This window comes from Pseudochaenichthys georgianus, chromosome 17 (assembly GCF_902827115.2).
Source record: "Pseudochaenichthys georgianus chromosome 17, fPseGeo1.2, whole genome shotgun sequence".
NCBI classification, from domain to species: domain Eukaryota; kingdom Metazoa; phylum Chordata; class Actinopteri; order Perciformes; family Channichthyidae; genus Pseudochaenichthys; species Pseudochaenichthys georgianus.
Genome location: NC_047519.1, coordinates 32,026,160 through 32,046,976, shown reverse-complemented (window position 1 = coordinate 32,046,976; position 20,817 = coordinate 32,026,160). Strand labels below are relative to the sequence as shown.

General features: G+C 41.1%; 1 protein-coding gene across 1 annotated transcript in view; it reads right to left on the bottom strand.

Moving 5' to 3' along the window:
• insra (insulin receptor a) overlaps positions 1 to 20,817 on the bottom strand; it is a 63,930-nt gene that overhangs the window by 4,478 nt on the left and 38,635 nt on the right. The window contains exons 3-17 of the mRNA XM_034105447.2: positions 19,968 to 20,304; positions 15,552 to 15,691; positions 14,888 to 15,032; positions 14,343 to 14,557; positions 12,182 to 12,308; positions 11,241 to 11,494; positions 8,592 to 8,759; positions 6,540 to 6,738; positions 5,436 to 5,716; positions 4,590 to 4,729; positions 3,472 to 3,631; positions 2,840 to 2,939; positions 2,686 to 2,753; positions 2,081 to 2,310; positions 389 to 499 (exon numbers count right to left, since the gene is read on the bottom strand). Of these exons, the coding sequence (XP_033961338.1) occupies positions 389 to 499; positions 2,081 to 2,310; positions 2,686 to 2,753; positions 2,840 to 2,939; positions 3,472 to 3,631; positions 4,590 to 4,729; positions 5,436 to 5,716; positions 6,540 to 6,738; positions 8,592 to 8,759; positions 11,241 to 11,494; positions 12,182 to 12,308; positions 14,343 to 14,557; positions 14,888 to 15,032; positions 15,552 to 15,691; positions 19,968 to 20,304 (2,675 nt within the window). The remainder of the gene's footprint in view (positions 1 to 388; positions 500 to 2,080; positions 2,311 to 2,685; positions 2,754 to 2,839; positions 2,940 to 3,471; positions 3,632 to 4,589; positions 4,730 to 5,435; positions 5,717 to 6,539; positions 6,739 to 8,591; positions 8,760 to 11,240; positions 11,495 to 12,181; positions 12,309 to 14,342; positions 14,558 to 14,887; positions 15,033 to 15,551; positions 15,692 to 19,967; positions 20,305 to 20,817) is intronic.

Sequence of the window (20,817 nt, the reverse complement as noted above, 5' to 3'; positions counted from 1 at the left end):
AATACTTCCTACTTATTGTGTTAACTTAACTGTTGGTTAATTTAAACACTGAAATGGTTCTCCGTTTGAACATCTGTGGCTTTATCCACGACAGCAGTTGGGGAGAAACTGCGCTTTTACATGTAAAGTTTGTTAAGTAAAGTGTATTATAAAGTGCAGAAGGAAGTCCTAACTTCTCTAAATTCGAGTAAAACAGTAAACAGGATTTCCAATGCAGAAGCTAAAAGGAAATAAGAAAACACACATTTGAAATGTGTTTACAGATAAGAAAAAGTACTGCACCATTTATCTACATAAAGCTGAAATGAGAAGAAGAAAAATAAGTGCATGCAGAGGATACGAGTACTTCTGCATGTTCACTAAAGCTAAGAGCAGATATGAGCATCACCTCAGCGTCGGGTCGCAGAGAGCGCAGGAAGCTCTTCAGGTCTCCGTGCGTCATCAGCTCCATCACCACCAGGGTGGGCTGCCCTTTGGACACAACACCCAGAAGACGCACCTGTGGGGACAAGAAGGGTTATTTTATTTTGATATATAGTCTGGCTTGTTTGCATTATGCATTTATCTAACAAACAACTGGTCTGGTAACAGCAAGGTGACTCTGCTGCCCTTCACACGGCTATATGTAGGTCTGGTCTCTGGAAGGTGAGACAGTTAGCACCTACTATTCTAGATCAGAGTTATTTGTTGTAAACTTAAACAAAAATAGGCAGTAAAAAATGCTTTTGTACTAGATAATAAACCATATCCTTAAAGAAAAACTAAACAATAATAAAGGATTATTTCCTGGTTAAATAAACTAATGAAAATCAAATTAAAGTTTGTCATAAAACAGCTTTTGTCAATTCTCTCGACATTGAACCACTGAAACTGAACTGACTTGATATTCCAGGAGATTCAAATTCATCACTTTTCTCAAGTCTCAAGTCCGATGTAACCAACGAGGGAATTTAACTTGATTCGCAAAAATATTTTACCGTTATGGCCATCCCTACTGAGTTCTCCAACCATGTATTTTGTTTGTATATGTAGCTATATACTACTCAGACATTATGCCTGGAACAAACAAAAACAGACCATAACAAGTAAATACAACTTAAATACTGAAACACAAAAAAAATACAAAAAACTAAATTAAATCTAAAAATCTAAACTGAAATAGAATAGAATAGAATAAAAAATATCTTTCTCCGATCAGTTTGGTGTCCACATATGAACAGTTGAAACGTTTCTGTGGGGTTCATTGATTCACACCCCACATTGCACTTGTACGTATCAGTACAACGAGCTTTTATCACCTGAGGCAGCGAGCCAAAGTAAAACCTTTTCTCTCCAGACAGCAGTTTGAGACAGTAGTCCATGCCTTTGTTACCACCCGGCTGGACTACTGTAACTCTCTCTACATGGGGGTCAGAGGGTCCTCCCTCGCACGACTGCAGCGGGTGCAAAATGCCGCAGCAAGGCTCTTAACTGGCACACGGAAGTATGACCACATTTCCCCTGTTTTAGCTTCTCTCCACTGGCTGCCAATTTATTTTAGGATCCATTTTAAAATTCTTTTATTTACTTTTAAATCCATAAACGGCATGACCCCACCATACCTTACTGAGCTGCTACAGCATTACACGCCGAACCGCCCTCTCAGGTCAGCGGACCAACTGCTCCTGAATGTGCCTAAAACCAGGTCAAAGCTCAGAGGGAGCCGTTGCTTCTCTGTAGCGGCTCCCAAACTGTGGAACGCTCTGCCCCTGGAGATCAGACAGGCCTCCACACTGCCTGCTTTTAAATCGCTTCTTAAAACCCACCTCTTCTCCTTATCGGTTTAACATTTGGCGTTTCAACATCTTTCAGAGAGTCTTTTTTGCTTTTAAATAGTTTTTTGTTTTTACTTGTACTTGTTTTATGGTTTGTGAGCTGAGCTGTGTTACTTCTTTGTATGCTTTGTTTTATCTATTTGCCTGTACAGCACTTTGGTCTGGAGGTTTAAAGTGCTTTATAAATAAAGTTGTATTGTATTGTAGTAACCAAAAAGCTCTGTTTAAGTGCTAGGTGAGTTTCAGAACATGGCGTCTCTCCTCACCACATGGTGGCAGCTGAACGCCTTCATGACCGAGGCCTCGTTCAGGAACTCGATTCTCTCCCGCAGGCTAGCCGACTCGTTCACCGTCTTCACCGCCACGTGTGAGTCCCCCTCGCCCTTGATGATGTCCTTGGCGATTCCCTCGTACACCATGCCGAACGAGCCCTGCCCCAGCTCCCTCAAAATGTTGATCTTGTCTCTGGGCACCTCCCACTCGTCCTCCTCGTACACTGCAGGCACATTTTACAGGAACACGTTACACATGCAGCTTATAACGACTGAGTTCACAGGACCTTACGAAGGTTGGTTAGAACAATAAATTGGATAATGTGATCATGCAATTGATCAGTAATCAGATTTATATCCTATCCTGCATTTTCCAAATCTGATGTTATTTTGCATGCATTCTAAAAGACATCTGGTTAGTGTTACACGATGAAGGACTGAAGAGATCATTGGGCATGTTTTTCAGTAGAGTGAGGTTTTGGACTTATTCCGACAAATGTATTTGTTTTGGAAATCTAATCAGACTGTGTCATGTGCGAGCATATTAAAGAGGACATAAGTAAGCTTCTATATTATTGATGAAACGGCTCTTTGCTTACCGTCAGCAGCGCTGAGGTACTCGGGGTTAGAAGAGGCGTAGATTGGACCACTAGGTCCTTGAGTTTGACTAAAAGGAAAAACACAACATTTACTTTAATAAATATATCCTAATAGGATAATGCATGACAACAACAGGATGTACTGATCCCGTACCTCTTCTTGAACATCACAACTCCTGCGCCGGCCACGAACAGCAGCAGCACAAAGCAGATGATCGGTCCGATGACGATCTTCACCGCGTAGAGAGGATCGCCTGTTCAACACAGAGAGTGAGTCACATTTCAGGTAAGAACAACAACAAGCTCTTAATAAACCCTCAGCGAGCTGCAGCTCAAGGATCAATATCTGGCTCTGTGAACAAACACGAGTACAACTTGTAGCATCTTTTGATCTCGGTGTAATGCTTGAGAGGACTGCGTCATACAAAGCATCTGTATTTTAATCTTCTGCTTTTGCATACATTCAGATTGATGTGTAATCAAATGTTCCATGGATGGACTCCTCATCAAGTGTGCTGCTGGTGGGAACTAATCTCATAAAATATAAAATTAACTAAAGTTACATTTCAGAAAAAATATTGTATTTCTACGGAGCCCTGAGCGGTCAAATGATAGAATAAAAAAATTTGTGAATCTGTGCAAACTTATTTGTAAATCCTGTCCTGTGTGGTTTTGCATTTAAGAGACGTCAAATAGCAATACTTGACTGTAAAACTGTGTGAATAGAATCATATTGATGTATGCATGTCTTGGTTAGGTTTGCCTTCATGTTAGATGCAGACTTACTTGCGTCCTGTACATAGAAGTACGTGGGGTCGGTCCAGGATCCGTTACCGGCCAGAGACGTGGCCCGGATCCTTACCGTGTAGTTCCCAGGATGCATCACTTTCAGCCTGCAGCCGTGGGTCTCTCTGAACATGCTCCTGGACACGCAGTAGTGCAGCTCCTGCAGGAGAACAACGCCGAGGTCCAGGTGTCAAGTCAAAGTCAACTTTATTGTCAATCTTCCAGTTTGTGTGTACAGACAGAGATCGAAATACCGTTTCCCACAATCCCGAAAATCAAAACAAATGTATTTAAAAATATGTATATATGTACACAGAATCATTTTTACATGTGCACACATTAAGACCTGAGAGATGTGAACAATACATGACAAACCAATGCTTCATCCTTTTCCAGTTTAAAAAACATTTGCATTGGATTTAAAGTTTTATTTAATATTTCCACTGTGGAAAGCATCCATGTCTTTTCTTGTTTTCCACAGTGAATAACAGTCTGCAGCATCAGCCAGATGTTTTGTAAACCTGTCTCCATAGCAACTGATACATGGTGCAACTCTAAAATTACTTTTCCATTAACTTTATCACCCAAATCACATTAGTGGAACCACAAATTCAAAATGCAAGTCCAGTAATAAGTATCTATCCATTCATCCATCTTCTCCCGCTTATCCGTGGTCGGGGCGCGGGGGTAGCAGTTCCAGCAGAGAGCCCCAAACTTTCCTTTCCCTGGCCACATCAACCAGCTCTGACTGGGGGATCCCAGGGCGCTCCCAGGCCAGCGAAGAGATATAATCCCTCCACCTGGTCCTAGGTCTACCCCTTGGTCTCTTCCCAGCTGGACGTGCCTGGAACAGCGGCCGGTGCCAGTAATAAGTATTGCCTCTCTTATTTGTCTGTGCTGCATGGGCAGTTTAAAGATGGATGCATTACATTTGATTGTCAGTGAAATTGTCTTTCGCGGCTCGTTAGACAAATGAGAACGGGAAATATAAAAAGTGCTTTGTGACTGTGAATGAGTATAACTGTTTATGTGCTGTTGTAAACTCGCAGTAAACTGATGTACTCGGTGACCCAACCACTGAACACACTGTGTGTGCGTGTGTGTGTGTGTTTCTTCACCTCAGTATCTCCCAGTCTCTTGTAGTTGACCTCGTACAGGATGATCATGCCATTGGGAGAATTTGGCTCCTGCCATGTGATGTGCACAGCATTTTCTGTCACGTCGAAGTTGATGGGACTCAAGACGTTATCGGCTTTGTCTGCGGGGAGAACAAAATCACATTGTCTTATAAATCATATTTCTAGCAAAACCCAGGTCTGTGTGGATAAAATAGAGGACGAGATGTATGAGTATCCAGTAGGAATACTTTTCTTTTTCTCTCCATCACTCTCCTCTGCTCACACGGAAAAACAGACATCATTATAGTTTTACCTACGCTCCCATGGCTCCCTGTGTCTTTTAGAATAGTGTTACGTTTTTTTAAATTATGGACAAGGACAAAGATGGGATCGCTGAGTTTGTTGCATGTATTTTGATGGACTCTTATGTTGTTATGACAACAAAAGGTGGGTTAAATTGAAAGGACGGTAAGAAATGTATGATTTCTTTGTTAGTTGGAGTCTTTGGTTATTCCTACGAGTGCAGAAAAGCATGTTCTCTAAAGAAAGCTCAAGGTCCCAATTCATTGAGTTTTTCAACAAATATTTTAGGAATTCCAATACACAGTACAAAAACATCTTTGTAATGAACGAGTCGAAGGCGTTACCAAAATAAAAAATCAGTTTGTTGCCCAACAAACAGATGACATTCTTTCACTTAACCACTATTTTTCTTTCTTTACCGAGAGTGAGAAAACATTTGTGTGGAGGGAATGAAAAGCCAGCTTTTGTGAGAATAACCAACATCTCCAGGTAGAAAGTCATTGATGTTAATGTTTTGTTTGAGAGCTCCAGGTGCCTCCTTACCTTCAGGCATGGTGCGGGCGCTGACGTAAGCCGCCATGCTGCAGCGCAGCGGGTCGGTCGGGTGGTTGCAGGCGTGAACTTCGATCTGGTAGCTTGTGAAGTGGCGCAGGTGGGAGATGACGGTGGACTCCTTGGTGTGGACGGTGACAACCGTCTTTGTGCTTTCCAACGGTTCCCCGTCCTCGGGGGTGCCTGTGCCGTGGGGCGGGCTGGGGGCGGTGGTGAGGAAGGGGAGGGTTCGGTTGGCGATGCCAATCGCAGACCGCCGATGTCTGGAGCCTCTAAACAAGGCAAGTCAAAATGTACAAGAAATTAAAAAGATGTCAGATCTGCTTGCAACTTTGCAAACCTGTGTCTGACAAAGTCTGTCACTTCCTGAAAGTGACTTTCACAAGCACTCAATTGGCTAGTTGTGATGCGATGAAAAGGAGTTACGTTTAACCTTCTTTCTCTAGTTCCTTTGTTTTAAATGACACAACCATGTCTCATTTCGAGTGTGTATGAGAGCAACACCATTAGTGTTTTTCAGGAGAAATGGTCTAAAAATGTGCTTTAAGCTCCATTATTAAATTGTGTTTCACTTTCTCTATGAAGATGACCGGTGTGATATTTGGATCAGCTTTAAACACCTTTGAATTTGAAAGTGTGGACAACTCTTTGTGAGAACAACTTATTTCCTAGTATTACCCTGTATTATACAGTTTAGTTCACTTTAGTGTGCTTTTCTGAGTTGAATTTACTGCCAAACAGGACTAGGATGCATTTACAATTATATTTACCGTTTCCATACAACTGATAAGCAGAAGGGTCTGCAGGAAATATTTAGCTAGTTTCAGTGTAGTAGGGACACTAATAGAAGACATAATAGGGAAGAATGTATTAACATGATTTGCTTTAGCACAAATACTCATAGTCTCTTATATAAGAGTGCTCAGCAGGATCCAAATAACAAACACAAGATGGAACATGTTTTGTGGGAAGATAAATGGAAATCAATGTTGAAGTGTATTGAGTTTGACAACTCTCTAAGTTAATCAAACAAAAACACTACATTTTCCTTATGTTTAATTCTTAAAAGAAGTACTCTGCTGTCAGTTGTCTTACTTGAGCTCAAAGACTTCATTGTGGAGGTAATTCTCAAAGGTCTTGCGGTACTCCGAGTCCTCTTTCTCCTTCTTCAGCTCCTTGTCGGTCTTGGGGCAGCCGCAGCATCGCGTCCCCTGGCCCTGATCCTCCGTCTGGTTCCACTTCTGCTCTTCGTCACTGTCCACCTGAGTGGGCACTCGAGACGGCACCTTCATCCCTGGTGAACAGAACAAGGGAGTGAATGGGATTGTTGGTGCAATAAACACAGACATGTTTTATGCACAAACATCAACGAACACACTGGCACAAGCCTGAGGGGCAAGTCTGTCAGTGTCATCACCGAGTCCCCAGCCTGTCTCTGAGATAAATTAGCAGTGACACAACCTCCCTACTGACTCCTATCTCTCCAGGATGTGAGGGAGAGATGGGAGTTCAGAAGAGGAAAGTTTGGGCTCAGTTTTATGCAAACATTGTCGGGAACTGATGGCAGTGCATCCGTGAAGGTCAGGCTGAGACAGCAAAAACTGAACCAAGATAGATGTCTGAACTTAGCTTGAACCTGAGGCAGAGTGAGGGGAAGATCCAGTGCCAGGCTCCACGTACATTAGTCGAAATAATACTCAGCAAATAAAGAGATCACCTTAACCGCACTAGATTTTCTCGCTCAAGGGTAGAGATTAGATCTTGGTTCAACTCAAACAAATGTGCCTCTATGTTTGAAAGATAAAACCTTTCCATACATGCTTTTCTCTTGCCCTTGTTTGTCCTTCCTGCTGAGACAACATGAACACGGTTTCTTTGACATATTTCTATTGGCATTTATTAACTCCAGTTTTGGTGATTTGAATGTTCTAAAAAAGACAAGCCACTCTTCCAGGGACATGTACAGCTAATGAAAGCTTTTTAAAAAAGGTTAAATGTCTGTTGATTTTTAGGAGTTTCTTCAAACTTAATACTGTTTTATGTACATGAAGTAAGCAAACAAATATTTAAAGAAAATGAGGATAAGCTTTTGATGGTTGGTTATACATTTGTTTATTGTTTTAGTTTTGGATGTTTGTTGTTGAATTGTTGCCGTTAAGATGGTATGCTTTCGTTTTGATAATTAAATAATGTAATTTAAAGTGGACCTATCATGCTATATTTTAAACATATATTGTAGGGCCATACCTATACAGAACATGTCTGTGAAGTTTTTTTTTCAAAATACCAACCAGATCACCCATTGTAGCCATGCCTCTTACTGCTCAAACCCCTCTTTTGAAGCCCTGTTAGAGAAACGCGGAGTTTGGGTCCTTAGCTTGAAAAAAATAAATAAGGAGGCGGAGCTAATGCCTGATCAGAATTATACCGGAGATAAAGTTAAATTCGGTTGTGATAAAACGCCATCCTGTTTAAACCACGTCAAGGATTATTTCTGAAATAGTATGGAGCTCAAATGCTTTTTCTCTTGCAGGTTTATCACAAGGTGAGTCCTTTTTTTATACACATGTGCTCTACGGTACAGGTTAGATCTGAGTGTTAGTGAGGCTTGCCAATGTAAACAAAGACGAGATTACGTCCAAAACACGTCAGGCATTGTTTCCGATAGCAACTTTCGGATGGAATCTGTATCCGCTCGTTGTAGCCCCATTTTTAAAAGATTTGGGTACGGAGGAAAAGAGAGAGGGTTTTATTTTCTGACGCTGCGTGAGTTCCCCGACGCACCGGGGACACATATTTATGTATAAAAGACATCACAAAGTGCATTTTGCATGATAGGTCCCCTTTAAGTTAAAAGTAGGTCTTATGTAGACAAGTCAATGAGCTGAAATATTAAACTCTCCCCTAAAACCGAGCGCTCATTCCTTGTGGCTGAACCAACTACCACCACTTGAGTACTTAAAATGTCATGTTATCTATTGGGGTCATCGGAAGCAGTTAAGAGCTTGAAATGCTGTTGAGTGGGAGGAGCTTTTCTAGTAATGTGAAGATGACAGAAGACATTCCTCCTCTCTCTTGCTCTTCGACAGTCAAACCGCAAACTCAGACGCAGACACAACAACAGACGACCACAACAATGCGGCTCACCCTTCTGACAGTAGTCGAACTTGTAGAGCTCGATGGCTTCCGGCTGCCGCTGACAGAAGACCAGGTAGTGGGTGATGTTACCGTTGGGGTCGTTGGGAGGTTTCCACTTGAGGATGATCTGGGAGGACGAGTTGGACGAGGAAATGGGGTCCAGCGGGACAGAGGGTTCTGAGGAGAGATCACAGGAATACAGAGGTTTAACAAGTGGGATTGGTTGATGTTCAGCAGGGCTTCTTAAAGCATACGCATAATCGTTGATTAAAACGTGACAAAAAAAGCACACAAATACAGTTTTTAAAAACAGTTACAAACATGTACACATTTGTGAGGAATAGGGTGCACCTGTTAAACTATTTAAAAATAAGTTTAATTATGAATACAAATATAAAATCATAAATGTTGATGGGTCAATGAACTAATATTATAAAAAACCCATTCAATATACTGAATATTTTAAAAATGATGCTGTAAGAAAATACATTTGTAGTTATCAATTTCTCTCCTAATTTTTTTTAAGGTGATCAATATTACTGTAACGGAGGTGATCTCTGGGGCCATAGATCTCGGCCTCCGTTACGGATTGTGTAGCTTCGTTGGTGGCGAAGTGTATGTAGTGTGTGCATCTGTCTGTGTTTTAGTTTGTCTGTCTCTGTTTCCTGGTTTTGTTTTGAAAAGTGTTCCCTTTCCCCATGTTGCTGCTGATTGTGTGCACCTGGTGCCCTGTGTTGTCTCCTCCCCGCTCACCTGTGTCCTGTTGTGCCGATTAGTGTGGGTGTGTATTTAGGCTCTGTTGCCCTGTCTGTTTGGAGGCTGGTAGTGTGGTGGCTGGTGACTGTGCGGACAGGAGCAGCAGATTGAGGCTGTGTCATATCATATGTGTATGAGTTAATAAATGCCCACCGGGTTGTATTTTTGGACGTTCTGCCTCTGCCTCCTTGCTTGGTCGGGCGCTCAATTGTCAGCTTCACAATTACATTTGATTTAAATGTTAAACTCTTTAAAATGTTATTCTTCTTACTGTATTAACCTTGGTTTTCACAATTATGCATCAGTGAAATGTAAGTATAATTTCACGACTGTAAAGGTACGTGTAATTTCCAGTTGCAAAACAAACTGCACGTTAAGATAAATGTTCTATTCCTAATTTGACCCTACTTAGTGAACACAGATTAGCTCCACTAATGCAAGAGGCATGATAAACATGCGTCAGTGTGATTTGCAATAGCAGTATGGGAACTCTTGCACTAACTGCTTGTTGTTTGTGAAAATTAAATGCAGCTGACAAAATGTATTTAGCGTCTATCCAACCAAATTTTGTGATCATTGATTTGCGCCAAATATGGGCATCTGATTACAAAGTGTGTATTCTGTGCAATGCAGAGTACAAAAAGAGGTCACCAGCTACATGTGGCGGGAACACAGACTGGCATCACCGTATAACTGTCAGTCTGCTGAGCCGTCTTTTAAGTAGACGTATGAATCAGATTCTCGAGTAGGAGGCAAAAAAAAAAACAGACATCTTAACAGCGTCCCGTCCTGAGGTAGATTAGGAGTTCAGAGACGATATAAATATCTCTGAACAGAAACTGTGAAGAGGGGAATGAACGGGAGGAAGCACGACAGACTGAACCCTGAGGAGGCACAGAGAGCTGGGTCGTCACAGTGTGATCGTGTTGTCCCCGTTTAATGACGGTGCCACACACTGGTCCGACTGCATTGTCAGACTAAGTTTCACCAGCAGCAGCTTATTCGTAATGACAGCTTTGCACTTCTGAAGATGTATTCTGGTTAGACATGAGACAGACCAGGATCCGGGGAGGTTGCCAGACGGGTAAAAAAACAACCCTCCCGACATCTCTGACTGACTGAGTCTGATGTGTCTGCTGCTGGAAGCCTGTTGTGTGAGCGAAGGATGTCATGTTTGATGCGGTTTATCAGGAAGGAAGAGCTCATCGTGTAAAAGGAAGCCGGTTAGACGGGTCATCATGACTACGACAAATTCGTCTGTACACGATGCACACCGTGGGTGGCAGAGTACAATTAAGTACTGGGGAAGAGATTTATCATCGTGGCGTGACCGCCTGCTGCAGACACCTTGCTGCACGAGGTAGCACAGCGTCGGTCGATGGCGCCCCGAGCGGATCGTGCCATCTGTCTGTCTCTCCCCTGTTCTTGTGCCAAGGACATTTTTTGAGCTGACAGACTGACACACACAACACTGGAGTGCACCAGTCAATGATAGTGACACCACAACAAATGTGGATTCCAGACAACCCCTAAAAAAGTCAAAATACAGCAAAGAAAAGGGCTTTTTTTTGCGGAAAATTATTTCACAAATCGTAACCTGGAGCTTCAAATAACAGCATATTTTGATAACCTTAAGAATTTGGTTTGAGGTTTGAGATTTGTACTAGTTTTTTTAATTAAGGAAGACGTGTCTCAAACATTGATTTTCTTTTAAGAGATTGCTCGATGATGATAATTGTTCATGTCCGTTACTGTAACCTCATGCCTTTACCGATACCATATTTTTTCACTTTCTTAAACAGTTTATCTGTTATTCACATAAATAATCCAGAGATTTCAAATAAATCGGGGGAGTATTTAACTTTATATCCAGTGAACAACACAGATCTAAATCAGTCTTACTGGTGGCGTTGGTGCGGACATATATGATCTCGCTCTTGGCTCCGAGGACCTGGTGCTCGTCAGAGGCTGAGAGCTGCGTTTTCACCATGATGGCGTACTGCGTCCACGGCTTCAGAGGCAAGATGAGATGACCCGGCTCAAACTGCTCCTTGTCCCCCTCTGTGGCCCGGCGCGGAGGGTCAACGTCAGCAATCACCCAGCTGTTGGAGCCGCAGGCGTCCTGCCCGTCAAACTCAGTTACGTTCTGAAAAGTTCTATTGTGGGGAAAAACAATAACAGTAAAAAGTTATATGCAGGTTTAAATTGTATTCCAGTTGAGAAAAGGATATTGAGTTTCAGTTTGATGTTTTACAGCCATTTATCATGGAATATATCTGGCCAGGCAGTGAAGGTAAAAAGCTTTACAAAACATCTCTGAGGCAGAAGAGACGATTTTTTTTAAACGAATAAAGGTCCAAAACTATTGAATACAAATAAATAATACCTTTAAATTAATTCAAACTCAACCTGCATGACCTAGTGATACAATATATTACAGGATTGATGTCCAGTTAATTGTTTGGTGCTTCACTAAAGCCAACAGGTACCTCTCATATTAGTTTCTGTGGAAATGCTACTGCAGGCAGAGAATGTTACATCGATTGTGTTGAATCTAAAATGCTTCCTTCAATGACTTCTTCGTCAGTTCAGTCAGTGTAATTATTTGAAGAGACTCTTTCAGATGTTTTGATGTTATAGAGTAAAGGACCGGGCTAATATTGTAAACAGTAACAGAGTAGTTGTGTTATATCAAGTGTTTTTCCATTAACACCATCCAAAATGCATCTGATCTGATTCAATTCATATTTTTCTTAAATATGATGTACTATGGCAGCTAATAAAATATTTGTCTGGCAGAGATCTAGGTCTGAATGTTAAAGATGGATTTAAAATGTACTTACGCTTCTTTGTAGAGCACCATAAAGCCCAGCAGGTCTCTGAAATCTGGAGGCCAGAAGGGCTCCCACTTGACCATTATCTTATCGCTCATGGTTCGGATCTGGGTAAACTTCAACGGATGGTTCTCACCTGATCAAGAAAAAAAAGAACCAAAATAAAAATTGGAGTACATGGCTATAACTTATCTCTTACAAAAAGCACAGCACTTCATTGTAAAGCTACCATTTACAAATAGCAAGTATTTCTCCTGTATTTGACTAATAATAATAATATTGGGGGGGGGATGAAACCCTCTTTAACACATGCAGAGCACACAGCACACACAGTGTCTCCTAGTACCAGGAGTCTAGTACTAGGAGCAGTGGGCAGCTATTGTACAGCGCCCAGGGAGCAATGGGAGTGGGGGGGAAGGGGGTTGTCCGGTGCCTTGCTCAAGGGCACCACGACAGGGCAGGAGGTGAACTGGGACCTCTCCAAGTAGCAGTCCACACTCCATCTTTAGGTCTGGTCGGGGACTTGAACCGACGACCCTACGGCTCCCAGTACAAGCCCCTACTGACTGAGCCACTGCCGGTATACAGTTGGGCTCCAGTTTGCTGTTATGACCCGGCTGCTAAATGTTTGCACGCAAAACAAGCTATCAAGTAGGGCTACTCAATTAATCGTATTGTAATCGCAATTACGATTATGGCTTGCAACGATTACGAAATATAACGATTTTTTTTTTTTTTTATTGGTTTTTCAGGTGAGCTATTCTTAAAGTTCAGGGTAATCAACTGTTAAAAACATACTGTTAAAAAAAAAATTCTCCAATAAATTGATGTGTTCAAAGTAAATGGATAATCGTTTTTTAATAATTGTGATATCAATTATTGACCCAAATAATCGAGATTATGATTTTTGCCATAATCGAGCAGCCCTAGTTTCTAGCAAAAATGTGTTAAGAGATGACATGAGCAGCCCTACCAGCATTTGCCATGGTGGCCAAAACATTTTTATTTGGTCTTAAATTGTAGTTCAACATTTATTTCCTGTTACTTCTGGACCATGACGGTGGGCCAGCCTTAAATGTTTAACTGAGTGGAATATGTTGAATATGTTTTACCAAAATGTTGGCTATATGTTAAGGAGTTTTCAGGTTGTGACAGTGCACTGCACACATGTTTGTTGATCTTGTTTATTGGTATTTCTTATTTTGATATCATTTATTTAAATGTAGATATGAATGTATAATTTATTTTATTTTATTTTGGTTTTTCAGTTGATTAACCTGAACGTATAATTCAACAGTTAAAACTTTCAAATTATTATTTGTTTTAAAGTACAATAAATGGATGTTTTCAAAGTCAATGAATAATCGCATTTAATAATCGCAATTACAATTATTGACCCAAATAATCGAGATTATGATTTTTGCCATAATCGAGCAGCCCTACGAGCAAGCACCCCAACTTTAGCAACTGAACTATATTTAACCGTTTAAAACAAGTGTAGAAGAAAGCATCACCCTGTAATGCCATCCAACCGGCATCTGCTATCATGTGACTTGTGGGTGTGTTCACATTACAACATACTGTAGGGGCAGCCTATTGTAAATACTCTTGTTCATAAACTACCATTGGAAACAGTGATATGATCCTGAACACAACGTCACCTTTTCAGATAACAACGTTTTCAGTTACAGCTCATTCTAAGCGGAAGAAAAAAACGGTACAAAGTTGAAATTATTTTCCACAAGATTTTCCGGGACATTTTACTTTCTCGCTCTTTTCCCTGACTAAAAATGTTTTCCAGGACACGTTGGAACCCTGAGTCTCTTTAATTTTCAAAAGAATAAAGTAAAAGTATCAAAAACATATAAAAGATTATCCCCTTGTCTCAATCTATAATGAAACCGTATAAACTCATCCCTGCTCACTGTCACCTAACTAGATCAGAATATGTAGTTAAAGACAGAAACAACAAATAGGACCAAACTTATATCACTGTTACCATGTCAACAGTTATTCTTTGCTTTGCTCTGTTGGTTGTTCCCAGTTAATCCATCAGTAAACGTATAGGAACAGGAAATAACCATCATAACAATAACTAGGACATTGATAGGACATTGTCTGTTGCCATAGTGACTCCTGTAACAGCTGCCATGTTTTCAGAGGTTCTTACATGAGGCCTGGTCTCCGTTGGTCTTGGAGGCGATGTCGTTCTTGATTTGCCTGTCTTTGGTCCCCGACACCTCCTCCATCTTGCGGATCTCCGACATGCAGAGTTTGGAGTTATAGTGGAAAAACATGCGTCCCTGAAGGATGGTCAGCTTGTGTTTGGACCAATCCCAGAGCTGCCGCAGGTTCTGGTTATCCAGGGCATAGAACGAGTAATTTCTGGAAAAGAATACACAAAATTGCATGAAACATATCCTTCATGAGGCATAGGATTTAGCTGAGGATTATATGAAAAATGTAAAAGTGTCTGAGAGTGGTTAGCCCACATTTTGCATCATATGCCATGCTTAAGTGTAGCCCAATGTGCTGCAAGTGCCTTCCACCTCGACTGAATTAAACCTCATATATGATTTGGGAACATCTAACAAAAAACAGTTACCACAGAAAGACATTTTGAAAAAGGTCAGTCCTTCCGCTTTTAACTCATAATTACAGGCAGAGGCTGTGACATGGCGAGGATGAGACGAGGCTCAGAAGAAGGAGACTCACCCGATTTCCTGTTCCTCCCCGCGAATAACACGGAGTTTGCGGAAAAACGAGAGGGATACGAGGGCGTAGGAACGTCTCACTGTCAGGTATCCAGTGATCTCCTCCAGCTGGCCCAGGCTGGCCTCCAGTTCAGCTGCGATGTTGTCTGCAGAGAACCAGAAGAAAAAGCCCTGAAGTGACCTGTGCTTCCACAGCATGCTCAGTGCTGACGCTCCTCAGGCAGCTGTTGTTTGGCAACAAACTGATCTCTGTTTTCAATTCTTTGTTTTGTTCATCCCAGCTTTCTTTTTGGCAAAATAAGCTGTTCTGGCAAAGAAATTATTGTTTACAATCAAATAAACTTTTAGACATTTTCATTATTTATTATATGTTTATGCCCAATGTGTCTTTGTGCTAATGGTTACGTTAAATGTGCTACAAATCTGATAGAAATATTGTGTGTTAATCTACACCTAGCTTCTTGCCCTTTCTTAGAGAAAGCACAAATACATTTTTTCTGAACCTTACATTTGTGTTGACCTTTTGATCTGTTCATTAATGTATATTGGTGTACTTTTGTCTCAGATTCTAAATGTTATTTTATTTCAATTTACAATCTGGTTTATTTGTAATAATGTCTCCTATTGTTGTCCTGTTGTAATCTGATTACAGCACAGATACTCACTTCCTCCACGCAGGTTGATGACGAGGCTCCCGTTGAGGACCGTGCAGCCTCTCAGAGCCTGGGCCGCCGTCACAGAGTCGACCATCTTCAGACCCATACACACCTTGGGACAGAGCCCTGCACAGGGAGTGCAGATCAGCCTGTTGAAGAAAAGCGTGACAAAAAACAAAGATTAGTCAAATATTCTGAAATGTGTGTGAAGGAGCAACAAATCAAAACTGATAGATGTGCTTTGAAGTTAATTCAAATAAAAATAATTTACAGTTCTCTTTAACAGACACACTAGAAGCATCTGGCTTGCAGGTCGTGAACAGTCTGATTTTGTTTTTGCTGAAACCTGCTGCCTGTTATGGCTGAAAGGGCTGATAAACAGTGATATTAAACTGAAACAGTAAAGTCGCCGGCCAGACAGCTGAAAAAGTCACTTTAAAAAACACCAAATCTTTCTGTAGAGCGGAAAACTCGTTTCTGTGGATACATTACTATGAGCTAGCAGTAAAAACATTGATTGCACCATAAACCTTCATAAAAATCCATACATTTCTTCTTGCCAAAGACAGCTTTTTTTCAAACTATATTTGTCTTGTGTGAGTTGCCGAGTGGAAGAGAAAGAGAGAACATAATAAGTTCCTAAAAGAAAACTACTCACAACAAGATTGTGGTTTGATCTTGTGTAACCAGGTCAGGATTCATTCCTGTTAAGTTTTAACACAACAACCCGAGTGCCACATAGTTCCGTTATATATTCACAAGACAGGCATTTATGGCCTGAAAGAAAAACAATATGTATTTTTGATTTGGTGAACTGTCAAAGCTGCACTGAATGCAAAACAAAAACACTAAAAAAGAAGCTTCACTCAACCTGTGTTTTTAATTAACAGACCCCGACCCTTCAAACAACCTGGCTTACGTAATGATTTCACAACAAGTCTCTTCTCATAACCGGTGTATGGTCATGGCTTTGTGTGTCAACCATATTAACCCAATTCCTGAAAAGCTGTCCCCACACTCATAATGTGGTCAGTGCCATCTACTGTATGATGAGGTTAAATATAAAGTACTCCGCAGTCTCTCAGATTCACAAAGTGAGGAGACACTTGCTGCAGAGCAGCTGTTTTTGAAGGTTCAAATGTAGTATTTAAGGCGACAATGAGACAATGATGAGCTGTTTGCACAGCGTTTTTGTCTTGATTGTGTTCAAGTATTTGTTGCTGCTGGCTGGTTGGTTGGTTTATGAGGTGAGAGTGCCATTGTTTAGCAACGGTTGACTAAGCTGTCACAACAATTACAGAAGAATGTGGCATTTCTTTTGTGGAGGCCAAATAATGGATGCTGGCGGCAGCTACAGATATCATGGCACTAATCTACAAGTATGTTAAAATAGGAGAAATATAAAGCAGAGGGTACAGAGGCACTTGTAAAAGATTCATGACAGCTTTAAATAACAAAACAAAACATCACTGACAAAACACAAAAGATAAAATAGCTGAAAAGTGTGTCTATGTCTTGCAAACAAAAGAAGGTCTATGGCATTGTTACATATCTCTTGACCTTTTCCCCTCTCTAGTGCCACATCTGCACTTTCAGCGTAGACACTCATAACGCCTTGGAGTACACCGCTTATCCACAAAGCACTTTCATTTCCACAGCTTAGGTTGAAGCCAGAGACGGGAGATGGATGCCAAAGAGAAGAGCTGTGCCATAAGGGGAACAGAACGGGATTCAGAGGTTGAGATGAGGGTGGGTTCATCACAGGTCAGCGCTGGTATAAAGGTTTGGATTACAGCTCTGATCACCTGGCAGGAAGGGATCAAATCTGCCCATCGAGAGGCTCCTTTTAATGAAATTGGTTCGAGCATTGTTTCAAAGATACGAGCAGCTCCCACTCAAGTTTCACCTGTGCAATGTAGGCAAAAAGTATACAATAATATATATATATATAGCTTTATATTGGATACATTAATGTGAAGTTATTGTTGTGCATTTTTTTATTTCGTTATTACAACGTTCCTATTGTTTCAACTCTGCTGAACAAAAATAAATATATCTATATAACTGAGGACAGCATCATATAATGCAATTAATGTTGTGTGTAAAGCACGTGATGTCAAAATATAGATTTGATATAAACCAGAAGTCATGCCTTTATGACAAAACCCTTTAAAGTTGGCACTGAAGATGGCTGCCGTGTGTCAAGCTCCTCCTCATTCACTCTCATTAAGCACGGTTTACATTCATATTATTCATCTGCAATACTAACTTGCACTTGCAATAACTTATGTCTTAGATAAAGATTTTGCTTTCAACTGAATTACTTATGTTTATAGATACTTAATGAGCATTGTTGGAGAGTGCCTGAGGCCTATGAATTGTATTGCCATGACTGCCAAGTGTAATTGTTGCGCATATGATGTGAACAAAGAACTTGAACCCAACAAATGTGTTAATAATGTTTCGTATTGTTTTACAAGCCTGATGAAATGCACTACAGCTGGAAGCATTTTATTTAACTGATTATAAATGAATTAGGGCTGTCAGTCGATTAAAATATTTAATCGCACATTTTTGATCTGTTCTAAATGTACCTTAGAGGAATATTTTTCAAGTTTGTAATACTCTTATCAACATATGAGTGGACAAATATGCTTTATGCTAATGTTTATTATCATTTGAACATTACAAATATTCTCATGAATATTAAACACAACAACCTCTGAACATTGACTTTCATTATTTCTGTTGCACAAAAAGGAACATCTGGGTGTGTGTGATTTTCTTCTGATCTCAAACGTTGGATCTGAACAGTGATCAAACATCAGTAGCACTTGAGCAAGGCACTTCACCCTCATCTGCTTACAGAGTCCAGGTAGAAATGTCCCAGGCGTGTCACTCCATGAATGTGAAGCCGTGTGTTGTTTGAACAGAGATGAATGGTGCTTGTCAAATCTTCTCTGGATAAATAAAGGTTAAACACACATTACTTTTTGCCTGTCATCACTGTCGTCAGAGGCAGGCTGCCCGCTCCACGCGGCTGCTTGCCAGACTCACTCACTCACTCTCTATTTGCAGCTGGCCAATGGAGTCCTGCTCCCCGGGTCACTGACAGCCTCCCCTGGAGTTTAAGTGCCTCCCAGTCTTGTTGTAACAGAAGACAATAAGTCCTGAAAGATCCAGCTGCGTTTTCAACCTCTGCCCGAGCAAAGTGATTAGTGCTGTCTGCAGAGTCTCGCAGCCACGCCCACACTAATCAACAGCCCGTCACGGTCAGTGAAGTTGTCAAAGAGGGATGCGATAAAGGTCAATGGCAAGTCAGCACAACCACAACACCACACTTCAGGGAGGGAAGTCTGTTTGGATTAAGCTTACCAAGATATGCACACAACTAATTGTAAATTACAGATGGAAATAAGAAGGGAAAAAACACTTCACACGTCAGCGCCTATAGCTCGTTCACCGCAATGCGGACAGCAGCAGTTGGTAAACAATCATCAATCATTTGTGAGGCGTGTGAGAATTTTTTTTTTTTCCGCAGATGGATACAGTCAGGCTCCGAAACCAGGATGTGCCACTGTGCCAGGCTGCTTACTGCGCTGCACCACTTTGAGATGGCTTTCTGCGGTCTCACACACGCTACAAAGAGGTGTGTATGTGTGTGTGTGTGTGTGTGTGTGTGTGTGTGTGTGTGTGTGTGTGTGTGTGTGTGTGTGTGTGTGTGTGTTCATAAACGTGCTGTCTGAGCTCAGCAGGACCTCTAGTTCCTGCTGAGTCACTCTGTGCTCTGAACACAGTGACAATAACCAAACCAAGGCAGGAAATTAGAATTTAACACCACCTTTTTTTAACGAGTTTTAACAATTTTTTCTTTTAAAATGGAGTCTGTTGTTGCTATCGTTATGATCACTTTTTTTTTAATAAAAGATTAAAAGCTTTTTGCTTTAAGATAAAAATCTGAAAAACTACTTTTTATTTCTTTAGTTTTTTCTTCCTAGTCACCTGCCTGATCTATTTGGGTCAAATACAAACTTCAAACGAGGAGGACATTTTTTATGAAGAGGCAACAACGGCATTGCTGGCTTGAATCTCTATCCAGAAGCAGTTGAAGGACAATGAGTGAGTTGTATTAGTGGGAATGGGATTTAAAGGTTTAAAAGTACCAATAAGGTATAAAAGATGAGGAATATTATAAGGTTTGTAGAAAAGCTGAGACTCAACTAGATTGTTGATTTCATAAGTTAATAGAAAAATGTAGAACATTTGCTGAGAGTTTAAATAAGAGTAAATAAAATATAGCCAGTGAATGCTCCTAGCAGCCACCATTTTTTTCACACCAGATAATAACAAGTGTTCTGTCACTGATCACACATTGTTCCATCAGACCATCAGGAGCCCATCAGACCGGCATGAGTGTCCACTTACGAGGAGGAGTTGACGGTGGTGTAGCCGGAGGGACACTCGTGGATGCAGGCCCCGTTGTGGATGACGTACTCGTGGCAGTCGGCGCTCTTGCTGCGCTCCTTCTCGCGCTTGCATCTGTTGTGGAGATCTTGGCAGAAGCCGAAGGAGACGCAGCGCCAGCCCCTGTAAGTGAAGTGGTTTTCGGGGCAGCGTTCCACACACTTGTCCTCGTGCTGGAGGCCGCGGCAGGCCACGCAGTGATCGGCTGAGTGGGGCTTCAGGCAGCCGCCCAGACACTGGTCGTGGCAGCACAGGTCGTCCTTGGTGCAGGCTCGATGTTTACAATGCATCGGGCACACTGCAGGGGAGAGAGGAAGGACAGAGTTAGTGAAGCAAATGTGGAAGTTCAAGAAAGGGTTGAATATGAGCAGAGGGAAAAGAGGCAGGAAACAGAAGCTTATCAGCATTCAGACACCTGCGTTTGATTTCAGTTCAACTACTGTAACAAAATCTGTAATCAATGTGCAATATATACTTTTATTTGTACTACTGTTATCTGTCACACTTCTACTACATGCAACAGAATCAGAATACCTTTATTAGTCCCACAGAGGGGACATTTACATTGTTACAGCAGGAAAGAGCCAAAGACAGCTTAATGTTACCTAAGAAGCATGCATACAAAAAACACTTAAGTTTATTTATTTTGAAATACTGTTACTTTACTTATAAAGTAATTTTTGTAAATTTTTTGCATCTCTATCTCTAATATTTTATGCATGGCTCTTAATTCATTTTTTGCCTCTATAATTTCGATGTAACAATTTAAATATCCCCTCCGTGGGACTAATACAGGTATTCTCTAAGTTCC